General features: G+C 42.6%; 1 protein-coding gene and 1 non-coding gene across 7 annotated transcripts in view; one reads left to right on the forward strand and one right to left on the reverse strand.

The window, feature by feature from the left end:
• LOC117264743 (partitioning defective 3 homolog) overlaps positions 1-12,675 on the forward strand; it is a 424,452-nt gene that overhangs the window by 41,591 nt on the left and 370,186 nt on the right. For all 6 annotated transcript variants that reach the window (XM_033638949.2, XM_078162514.1, XM_033638950.2 and 3 more), the window contains exon 2: positions 10,405-10,506. In XM_033638949.2, the coding sequence (XP_033494840.2) occupies positions 10,405-10,506 (102 nt within the window). The remainder of the gene's footprint in view (positions 1-10,404; positions 10,507-12,675) is intronic.
• On the reverse strand, positions 4,054-4,125 carry trnaw-cca (transfer RNA tryptophan (anticodon CCA)). The gene has a single exon. It is a non-coding gene; the product is annotated as a tRNA-Trp (tRNA).

The following is a 12,675-nucleotide window of genomic DNA, read 5'->3' on the forward strand; positions in this document are numbered from 1 at the left end:
TCCAGTCTGTGGCCCTTTGCTGCATGTCATCCCTCTTTCTCTCCCCCCTTCACGCTTACCTGTCCTGTCCATTAAAGGCAAAATGGCCAAAGAAAAGAAATTGTTGTTGTATAAACGGGACCTAAAACTAGAGGCACGTACATAACATTGGTGTAGGAATGTACTGCTATGATCATACTTGTTTTTAAATATATATTTTTTGTGGAAATGTTGGCCCGTTAAAGATGTGTACCAGATTTTTGTCACCTCCATCAGATTTCTACACAAGCATCATTTAATCAGGCACAAAGCTCAAGAGTAAACTATATCACAAGGACTCCTGTCTCATTCCCTGGTTTTCCAAAAAGCGGGAATGCTGCTCAGGTGCTGGTTAGCTTTACTGATAAATTCCTTAAATAACATTGCTATCGGGAGTGTCTCAACCATAACATGTCAACTTAGAATTACGGTTTAAAAATGAGCATTTTCAGTAGCATTAACAGAACTCATCGCAACTTTGAAAAACAAAATGGCCTCGCACTACGACTGCTGTGAAATTAATAAATTAAAATAAGTATTTCACTAACTGTCAACTCCGTCAAATCTTACCTTTGACATCCATTATGTATGCTATATAAGGAGAAAATTAAACCACTGGTAGATTGGCCCATTACAAGTTTTAATAGCCAAGACTTTGATGTTTTAAAATGTATTTTCCCATCCTTATTGAAGAATCAAAATCAAAAACTCCACAAAATAAGGTTTTGTCCCAATTTTCAAGAATTAGTGCCAGACAACAAAGGCAGTAACTACAGCAGAACTCCCCAAATATCTCATTTTGTATTTCTTTGCATGAGAGAAGAGAGAAGACGAGAGAAGATTTCTGCAGCGTATTAAGAATGACATAAATGTGCAATCATTGTCTTAGGATTTTGGTAAATCTGTCAGTAAAGTTGGCTGTTTCATGAGAATGAGCAGTGTTTGAGGCTTTTGTTTGTCTTCATCAGCTGCACATGTGTGTTTGTGTAGCATACACAAACCCACCCAAACCCTGATTACAATGACATTATTTATTCTGTTTTTCTGTGACTGTCACTCTTGATTTAAGATGTAAGGACTTACTCTCTTAGAAACTTTTTTTGCATTTCATACACAGGAAATATAAGCTGCACTTCACACGACCTTGTAGTAGTCGCAGCAGCCTGCTACTGTCCTACAACTTCTACTTTGCATTTGTTTTACTTTCACCTGATAGCAGCAGTGAACGTTTTTTGCACAGATAAGGAGCTAGAGAGGTGTGTGCCTGTGTGTGTGTGTGTGTGTGTGTGTGCAGTACTAGAGAGGCAGAGAGCGTTTGTGACTCGAGTGTTTATGACTCACAGGGGAGAACATACACTCCATAAATCACAGCCGTTATTGTGCTGCAGAGCACCAACTCTTAAAGGGGGAGGTTGAGAGGTTGGACTACTGGCTTGATGTGGTGATTCACGGGGAGGGCTGTAGCTACTCCCAGAGGTCAGAGGTCAAAGCCCAGTAGTGGAGCCTAAGCTCCGTGCACAGGCAGGGAAAGTCTGTAGATTGAGCAGTCTTCTCTAATGGACTTGTTGAGATTTTAGTGAGATTTTGGTGGTAATCTTTACATCAGTATTTGCCCAAACACATAAATTGCCGCGCTAAGACTGTGAGTGGCAACAGAAGTAGTTTTTTATTTGCACAGAGTGTTTAAATTAAAGCAAGTCTTCAGGTTTTGCATAAGAATTTAACCCCCAGTTTTAGTGGCAGTGAGTCTGACAGTTCTTTAATTTTTAATATCACTTCAGGGCTAGCTCTTCAAAACTCCAGTGGGTTTGAAAATTACCCCTCAGTCTTCTCCAGCTTCTTGGCTTCTACTGACATTTCAAATGGTTTTATTACTTAAACTGACGCCTCAACATCAGGAGTCGGGGTCAGACCCACCACTGGGGTGTGACTTGCTGCTGTCTCTTTTAATCTGGCTTGTCCTGCAAGTTAGGGCAGGTGCAAGAGCCACTGTGGATGGGGATGTAGTGTTGAGGCCTCGCCAGGACCATGGCTGGGTCCAGGACAAGGTGAGATTGTGAGCCAAGATCAGAGCCTGCTGTTGTCATAAAGAGTGTGCCTTGCTGCCACCATTGTAGACGAGCTAAGACCACCATTAGGGGGGACTATGTAGTACTGATTAAGACAAAGCTAGGCTGAATCTAAATGTCCACACTTCACTGCACTTGCAGACGCGCTGACTTTGCGGGCATGTTCCTGGGAAGTCTGGGAGTGCGGAGGGCTGTCCCAAATCCACAATTCATCCAGTCCACAAGAGGCCTAATGCAGACTTTCTGCAGACTTCCACAGGCTTGGAGTGCAGACCTCAGCAGACTTCACCAATTTAATTGCCCACAATCCATTCCGTTACATGGTAGTTTTTTTTTCAATAGCCGACCAATAAAGAAAACTTATGTGTATCTTCAACAGTTACTGTAGCCTATTAAAAAAGAAATATATAGGCTATAGGGAATCAAAATGCATTGTATTATTGCAGCTTACCCTCGAGGCTAGAAAATTGGCTGACGAGCTTCTGATATAACTAATAGGCCTACACAATTTATTTAGTCAAAGCTCGGTCCTTACAAACATCTCTGTGTTTGAATGTCTGCAATCTGTATGTTATACAGAAATGTATTTTGTTCACTCACAAAACAACCCTATACATGGGATTTATATCTCGTTATCTGCAGGGACAGATGAGCAGACAGAATGTGACAGCAGTTACAATGATTGTAATGGTTGCTCCAACATTTCCATGGCAACGAGTAAAACCATCTTGAGGGCTGTCCATCAGCAGCTTGCAGTCTCTGCCCTCTCAGACTTTACATGATGACGGTGAACTAGTCACAGTACGTACATATGACTGAAGTCTGTGAAGGATCGGTCTGCAAGTCCAGAGAGTGAACATTTGGATTCAGCCGTAGACCCTCAATGACTCAGAGCCACACCTTGGGCATGGCGTGCTGCTGGCTGTGGTTATGCTGTGTATCCATGCACAGAAGGTGGGGTCAGGGCCATATTGATCCATCAGGTCGGGTGGTAGTGATGTCTAACACCTCTACTTTATCCAGCTGTTACGCTGTCTTCTGCTTCACCTGTTACTACGATAATGGATTAATGCTTGACCGTTTTTTTTCTGTAATAGTTTTTGAAATGTTTAACTTTGTTTTTTAGGAGGGATTCAGTCTGTGTCTGTGGAAAGGCCTGAGCACATGATGTCATTATGGAGCTAGCTTATTTGAGACTTCTAGGCTCTGTGGTTTGCACTGAAGCGTTATCTTTCTGCCAAAGCAAGCACACAGTAAGCACGTTTATGGCTTGTTAATCTCTTTCAAAGAGTGCAAAGACCTCTGAGACCTTTGTTTTGGCAGATTCTCCATCAATATGTTGTCGCCTTCGGGGGCCAGTGGGCCTTCACATTTTAAGGACAAAAAATGTAACGCTTGGTGAAGAACCTTCAACTGGTTCCTCTCATCATAAATTGTTTTCTGGTGCGAAATGTTGCGTACATTAGAGTGAGCAGCAAGCATAACCAAACATTTTGAAGGAATAACATCACTCTCACTTTAAATTAATTGAAACATGTCAATATGAAGATATTTTAACATCTACAGATTCTATAGACATCACTTTACTTTCCAGCTGTTTAACTACACTGATTCATTTGCGCTTCAACACCTTTAAAAGAGTGATAAGATAATCGGAACAGCATTGTTCCCACATGTCACTCATCGCTCCCACCACTGTCTCAGTTTACAGAGCAGAGCTTGTCGATGCCATCTTTAGAAGATTACATGTGTCCTGTAAACTGCTGCTTGTGGTTTGTGTATCTGCATCATGGTACTTCAAATGCTCGACATACCCCAATGCTAACCAGTGAGAAACATATGTTTGATAACTTCGTCAGAATCCACAAGTCTGGCTGGCGTCGCTCTTTCGACTCAGTAGATTCATGGATCATACTTTACAAGTTTATTTATGTGACCTGGCCTGATCTTTGCCTTCAAAAGTCACTGACCCCGACGTGATTTGAACACGCAACCTTCTGATCTGGAGTCAGATGCGCTACCGTTGCGCCACGAGGTCCTGCTGTAGCTGTGGACATTTGAGACTTCATCTTGCTGCTGACATTTCCCCCTGTGGGAATTGTAACACTTGCAGGAGCTAATGCAGCAATCATAACACACACACACACACACACAGGCGCATATTCACTCTTTCTTGCGCACACTTTCTCACACTCTCCTCCCTCCCCCAGTTTCCTCCAGGGCACCAGTCTTTGTGTGGTCTCTGACAGGAACAGGCAACCCGCTCTGGTACAAAGACACAGATAATGGGGTGAAGAGAGCTATTGTCTGGGCTTCTGTCGTAAAGTGTGTGTCTGTGTGTGTGTGACACAGAGAACAACCGCCTCTCTGTTATCCCTCACCCTCTACGGTGGATCAGATAAGAGGATACCTGATCAGACTAGGGTGGTGGTATGTCACTCATGCAATGTATGAATGAATGAGTAAAGCTCAGTAGTGACTAAGCAGGTCACTGGGGCAGGAGCTAAATGACCGGCAGACAATACACGTGGGCGCACCCTGCATATCTGCTCATGTCTGTTCTGCCCAATACAGAAGTCTCTCAGCCTGCTGCAGACCTGTTCAGTGTCGACATAGCTGGGATTATTCTCTGACTGCATAGTAAAGCCACCTGCTCCTTTTTCAGTGTCTTAAATTTGCAAAATTCTGCTGCTTATGTAACCAGATCTTCCATTTACATTTTCCTCACGATTCAAGTCTGGCTCAAGTTGCACTGCTGCTGCTGCTCCGTTTGCATGCTGTGCATTCCTATGCTGTTACATTTGGCAATGCCACATGAAGACATATCAAACTACCATGACATTTGCACTTTATAGTGAAACGTAAGTCCCTTTGCATGAGTTTTGGAGTCTTACAACAGTATTTGAAAGACGTGTTGAAGATATATTTGTCAAGTTGTGACATGTAATATGACAGGGATCTAATTATAGTCCAGCTTGGTTATGAAGTTCCCAAGTCATTGCACTATGTTACCATACCTGTCAAGTGTCACATGTAATATATTTGATGTTTTAGTTGGCATCTCATGGTTTCATGTCATGGCAATAAAAAAGTGGGTGTTGTTCTCCTAGTTTCGTGCTTTAGCTCCGTGGAGGCTGAGACTTTGCGTCTGACTTGAGAATGTTCAACTCTTGCACAAAATGTTTCACTTTACAAGACATCGATGTAACTCGAGAGTGTTGATTATCTCAGGTTATACTGGTTTCTCCAGGTATTACCTAATCTTTCTTCCTGTTTGCATTAAGGTGGACAGATATGTGCTGTTCTCCCACTCAGCTTTACATACAGCTCCACACATACATGGCTCAGCTTGTCAGAAAGCTGTACTTGTCAGATGTGTTTTGTTCCTGTGGTTTTTGTCCCTTTTTAATGATGAAATAATGCAGTACTGGCCCATTGTTTCTGTTAGGTACCAAGTTAGGGCCTGTCCCAATACCCACACTTCCCCTAGAAATACCCACTTGCATTTGGTTGTGCGCATTCATGTTTAGGTTACTGGTGTCCCAAAACAGAATTGAGGTAGTGGAAGTTGTTTCCAACACTTAAAAACCCGCCCTAGATTCCAAGGGAGCCCCGACCCACACTTTCAATGAAGTGGAAGATGAAATTTCTTAGAACACATTGCGAAGTCAGCAACTTTGTTACTGCACGATCTGAATGTAGGCTATACAGACAACAGATGGTTGGACTAGCGTTAACTCATCAACAACTGGGTTGAACACAGCGTCAAAATACTTAAACAAATCGACTTACCCAAACGAAATCGATCAGAACTAGAAGACGTCGTAGGCACCGTCTTCTCAGATGGAGAAGAATAAACATAGCACACGCCACAACACAAGCGCTGGAGCCGGCATTTTCAAACCTGAATGACTACCGGTATCGCGCGTCGCTACTACGCGTGACGTATGCCTGCATGTTAGCCACACCAATTTGCATGAAGTTGTGTCTCATTTCTTAGGGAAGGATCTCTACCCTAATATTTCTCACTTTCCTCATCAAGGGTTATCTCGCAAACGAGGGCACTCAATACCAAGTGGAAGATTTAAGGAGTGAAAATGGGATTGGGCCTATGTCTCATGACTTGTAGTGATGGTGCATTAATGTGGTCTGGAGCTTGAGAACAACAGTGTGGATGCGGTGTGTTGATCTGATGTGGGTTTCCATGGTAAAAATGACCTCAAGGCCGAACAGTGTTAATAAAGTTATTTACCACAATCAAAGATGAATTTTCAGTCTGTCTCTGGAAGGACTTTACATGATGAGAGTAGCAGTATCTCTTTGGATGCATGACGATAATATGACTCTGATACCATGTGGGAAACTCTCTTTCCACTTACTGGCTGAAGGCAGCACAGAAAAGTGCTCTGCTTAGAGACCTATCAGTACAGCAGATGACTCTGGTCCTCTGTGTGCAGAGTTTAGTTTTCGTCTAAGTGCATTAAACCATGATAAAAAATATCTGTAGTCAGAGAGCTGCATCACTGCAAGAGCCTGGCTTGCATGTGTTGATTTAGTGGCAGAGATGATGGTTGACTGCTGAGTGTGCTAACACTTTATCAACTCCAGAGCTGTCCTCCCTATCCACTGTTACTGTACACTACAGTAATATGAATGGCTGTCACAATGCACTCTTTGTTGGGAGGATCAACTCCCTCTCTGTTTCCCTTCAGTCCATTTGTACTGCTTGAACTGTGTGTTCAAGATTTGATTGAGCCCATATGTGCTCAGATGTCAGCTGTGATGAAAGTTTCATTTTAGGTTGCCCCTAAACGACAATCTACAAACTCAGATTTTCCATGTCAGCAAGCATTGATACTAATATTTATGTTTAAAGAATTCCCCTTTAAATCAGTCAGATTACATATATCTTTTAAGATAATTCAAGGTTCAAGAGATTCCTTGTGAAAAGCCGAGTTGCATGTTGCATGAATGAGATTAGCACCCATTACTAAGAAAGGAAAACCAAGTTTTAAGTATGAATACAACATTAAAAGTCACGTCCTATATTCTCATCTCTTCAGGATTGGAGAGAAAGGATGAATGATACTAAGAAGTAGAATAAACAGACAGTTTGACCTTTGGGTTTCGTGTGAGCTGGACGGCGAACATGACCAGTTGTGGCAGGTCTTACTAATACTTACCAGTATCCACCAAGGAAACTTGAGCTGTGTGTGTATGAGTTAAGACCTTGGTATTTACACCAAAGCATTCAGAGATGACCCCCACAACATAAAATCCAACCCAATCCCAGCTAGTGATGAATTCCCTGCTAATACTCTTGTAATGAAGAGGCCTTGAACTGATATTTCTTGGCGTGCTGGAGGCAAAGCACCACTGATGTGAGGCTCCCCACATCATTTCAACCCAAGTCAGATCTAAACAGTGTTTTTCAAATGCTTTCCTTCCATCCCAAGCGCATTTCTGGGATTAAATTATGCGGCTGAGCTTCTGTCAGAGTCATATTTGTTCTTTATAATCCATCCGAAGAACAAGTCTGAATGAGGACCATGCCAAGCAGACATGGGGCATGTCAGCATTTGAACATTTAAAGACTTTTTTCTGCCCTGTGTAAAGCTGAAGGTCAGTTTGTGGCCTGTAATGACTGCTGTGATGTCATGACGTGTCTTTCTTCTTGTGTTTTCAGTATGTTCTTTTTTTTATAGTAGTATTATCGTGTGGTTTTTGCAATTTCTTTTATTTCTTTCAGTGGCTCTAACTGAACTCTTTGCTTCTGATTTCTCATCTTTTCATTTGGGAGTGCTCCTGATAAACTTGCCATCTCTTCCCTGCTAATAACCTCAGAAGGAAGGAAAATACCACACAGTTATTCCCCTCATGATTTGGACCATTTTGCCTGGTGAACCACATTGGGGTTCAGTACAACAGAGCTGTGCATGAAGGCATTTAACCACAGACCCGAAGACAGCTCAGTTTTGGAGGAAAAGAGACAGAGGGAGGGGAAAGAGTGAGAATAAAATGCAGAGAAAAGAGTGCGCAGACTCTTTCCTGACATGGTGAAGGAGGAAGGACGGTCACTGAGCTGAGTGCTTTCTTTTTAGCCTCCTGTCTGGCTGAGGGAGAACGGGGAGGAAGGAAAGAAACACAGAGAGAATAAGAAAACCTTTAATTTCTGAGTATCAAACATGGAAAATTTGATCATATTCTGTTTATATTCAGTACATGAATATATATGAAGCTGCTTTACATGTCCAGTAGTTTCCTCTACAAACCATACTGACAAAAAAGGCAAAATGAATTGAGTCAAGACTTGAATCTGACTTTTTGATGCCTAAAAGTCTGTGTAGAAATGTATCACTTCTGAAAGTCCAATCAGGATGGAGAAAAACCTCCAATTAAAATCCTTCTGAAGCTAATCTAAATGCAGAGTATTTGTCACTGCCATCCGAGGTTTTACCATGATGGATATAGCCACTGTGACGTCACGCTGTGGTTTTGCCTTCATTTTTCAGTCCCGGATGAAGCTGCTTGGTTTTGACTCCAGTGTATTTCTTCTGGTTTGGTGTGTCTATGCTGCCTAATCACATATTTGAAAATAAATGCATTATATTGATTTTATTTGGACTGATGGTTTGGTGTGGCTTCAGCAGTGATGCGGGCACTGCACTGGATCATGGTGGTGAACAGGGAGTGGAGTTGGAAGGCAAAGCTTTCGATGTACTGGTCCATCTACGTCCCAACCCTCACCTATGGTCATGAGATCAGGGTAGTGACTGAATGAATAAGATTGCGGATACAAGCGGCCAAATTGAGTTTCCTCCGTGGGGTGGCTGGGCTCAGCCTTAGAGATGGGGTAAGGAGCTCTGACATCCGGAAGGAGCTCCGAGTAGAGCTGCTTGAAAGGGGTCAGTTGAGGTGGTTCGGTCATCTGATGAGAATGCTTCCTGGGCGCCTCCTGTTAGAGGTGTTCCGGACATGTCCCACTGGTAGGAGGCCCCAAGGCAGACCCAGAACACACTGGAGGGATTACATATCTCATCTGGCCTGGGAACACCTTGGGGTCCTCCAGTAGGAGCTGGGAAGCGTTGCTAGGGAGAGGGACGTCTGGGGTGCTTTGCTTGGCCTGCTGCCCTCACGACCCGGCATCGCAAAAGCGGATGAAAATTGATGGTTGGTTTTATTTTGAATGCTACTAACCAACAGACCGTCAGTGACCTATCATAACAGGCACATTTAATTTTTATTAGGATGATAAAGCACATTTGGGTGGTATATATTATATTTTCCTCACATTTCCTGATGATTATCCAAAGGCAGAGTGCTCTATCTGCATTTCAGGTGTTATGTACTGTAGATACTTGAGTAATATTTTTTGGGAGGTAAAATAACCACCCTTAGCAGACAAAAATGAAGTTTTATATCTGTTACACAATTTGCCAGCTAGCCTCGAAACTTGAAACCATTTCCCTAACGTAATTGCTTCTGTAGTTATTGCTCCCTGCCTTTGAAGGGCTGTATAATAGATTAATGAGATTTCAGATGATCATGTGTGTCCAGTGAGTATGCTGGCGCAAAGCCGTATTCTCTACTACATATATAATCTTGTCTTTTTCACATTACACACATTATACATTTACACTTTAATATGAAGTGCTGTTGAGTCCACAAAGCACACAACACACTGTACAATCCCTGATGCAGTATTAAATAAGAACACCAACTGTTGCGAACATGCAGCAGCTCATTATCGTTTGAGAGAAGCAGTTATTTATACTATTATTTCTGAAAAGGTCGTGTTGAGTTGACTGCACTTTGTATAATGCACTGTGTTGATGCAGGACTTGATCTGCAGGACATGCTGTGTCTGAATGTGTCATGTATGCATGGATGATATTCATATGCTGATGCCAAAAAAGGGTGAAGACAGGTTTTCAGCTGAACAGCGGAGAGTGGAGGACTGTTACTTTTTATGTAGCTATAAGAACAGATGAATATGGCTCCTCCTGATATGAGCCATATGCTGACTTTGCACGCCAACCAGCAGGAGATTAAGATATTTCATAACCGCTATCATGATGTCAATCCATAACCATGTCAGAGCCCCCGTGTGCCAGCTGACTGGATCATTACATGAACCACGTGGTGGTTAGATCAGCTGATTCCTGAGGAGACACACGCTGCTGCTAATTCCTTTGGCCTGGCAATGCAAACATGTTGCATGGCTTTACTTACATAAGGCTTCATATCCTACGTCTATATGGTCCAAATAAAGCTGATCTCATTTCACAGCTAATATGTCTTTTTCTTCTTCCTCCAGGACCCCAGCTACTGGGTCCAGGTCCACCGCTTGGAGCACGGAGATGGAGGCATTCTGGACCAGGATGACATGCTGTGTGATGTGGTGGATGACAAAGACAGGGTGAGTCAAAGTGTGTCAGGGATTTAGAGGAAAGGGGAGTATGTGTTTGCATAATTTATTTATTTGTTTACTCTCCCAAACTGCCACTACCTGTTTTACAACCTCTTCTCATTTCCATTTTCCTCTGGCAAAAACAGAGTCTGAAACTTTGTGCACAAAGCGTTGGCAGTGCTACAGAGAGTTTCTCGAACATGTGCTCATGATTACACCTGTCTGCTTTTACTGTCTCGTCATTACCAAAACATTACAAAACACTTAACTCCTGCGCACCAGCATGTTCTGTGTTTAATCATTTCCACCTACTGGCAATCCTCTGCTGCTTTCATACAGTATGTGGATGGCTGAATGATAGAGTGAGTCCACTTTGATATGTGTGTGTGAGGGTGTGTATTACTATAGTTTCCAGTATAAGGGTGTGTGGGCAGAATCTGTGTCAAAGGCAGCATGATATCACACTACTCACCCCACCCAATAAGTGTAAATGATTACCCACAATCCCACTGCATCCTTCCCATGGGAACAGTGCTGACTACACCTGAGTCACCAGCTGTTTGACTTTAATGTGGGACCAGTTAGTGAGCTATAACACCTCCTTGTGTCTTTGTAAGGAGGAAGTGGTTTGAATCTAGTCGTGGATGATTTATCTGGGTTCATCATCACTTCAAAGACATTCACGCTTAAAGCCCACAGCGCCATCATAATGTATTCCTCCAAAATGGTGATGAAACATACGAGTTTCGCTTGAAAGTGTTATCTCTGATGCCTATCTGTTAGCAGTTTTCTCAGGATATCTGATGTCTTGGAGCTGCTGCTATCTTGTGAAATCTGAAAATATACTCTCAAGAACACTGTGTGTCTAATGCTGCTGTTTCATGTTGAAACAAACATGTCCCACATCTGAGGTTTAAAGTTCACGAGCTGTGAATTGATCTGAGTGAGTTGGTCTGTTTGATACGCAGGTGCTTTTTGGGTTTTGTGTGCATTTGTGCATGAATGAGAACCTGAAGAGTTTGTGTGCATCCACACACCTTATAATGACTGTGGTAGGTGCCATGGTTACGCATCAGGTGGGATTAGGGGTGGGAACAGCTGTTTTGCACCTGCTGTCTGAAACTCTCCTCTCCTCTCCTCTCCTCTCCTCTCCTCTCCTCTCTTCTCCTCTCCTCTCCTCTCCTCTCTTCTCCTCTCCTCTCTCCTTTTCATAATCTTCCATTTGTTGAGGCTGTGAGTATCTACTCCCCCTGGTGGACGATTGGGCTCTTTACATCCCACCAATGACAGAATATAGAATTCATTGCCATGACAAATGTATGCACAATAACAGCTGATTTTTGATTACCAGTATAGTTTTCTACACCCTATACCTGTATGATGCTGTCAAACTCTAGCACTATCAGTGATCCTAAAACATAAACAGTGAAAGTACGTTCCCAGGACTGACATGCTGTAGTAAACTTTGTCAGTGGTGACTGTAAACGCCACAGAGTGCATATCTCAGCTGGACGTGAGCCGAGACAACTACCTTTACACCAGTGGAACAGCCCTCTGTCTGTGTGCGCACATGATTTTATCTCGGAGTGTGTGGGTGTTTGCTCCTTTGTGTGTGTCTGTGTATATAGTTGTCAGTAGTAAATCCAGTCTGTCCAGTTCTCTCTCTCTACCAGCTACTGCCTCCGTCCCTGTTTTACTCTACTAACAGTCAGGAAGGAGCACAGTTAATCAGACCTGCTGATTTTAACCTATTAATGACAGCACTGCTCTTATAGTTTTGGAATGGGCTGTGCTGTTAAGCAAAACTTATGTGGTTAAAACCTAACTTGAGTTATTTTCTCCTGACATATTTCCCTTTTTTTAAACATTGCTTTTCATTGTTAGTCAGGTGTATTTGTTCTGTGTGTGGCCTTCAGCAGTATACTAACATTTCAACTACATTCCCGGTTTCAGTGATATTAAAGTTTACATACGACGTGCAAGAAAGAATGCATTACAACCATAACAAGCTGCAGGGAACGTTATTTACTAAGTGTAGTGATTTCATTCCACTTGCACTCATCATTCAGTTGCAATCAGAGTTTACAAGTTATGCTATCTATCTGCTCTCTATTTTCCACTGTTAATCTGATGAGGGAGAAAATTTCTGTAGTAGAGTAACTGATGGGCCACATGTAA

This window comes from Epinephelus lanceolatus, chromosome 20 (genome assembly GCF_041903045.1).
Source record: "Epinephelus lanceolatus isolate andai-2023 chromosome 20, ASM4190304v1, whole genome shotgun sequence".
NCBI lineage: Eukaryota > Metazoa > Chordata > Actinopteri > Perciformes > Serranidae > Epinephelus > Epinephelus lanceolatus.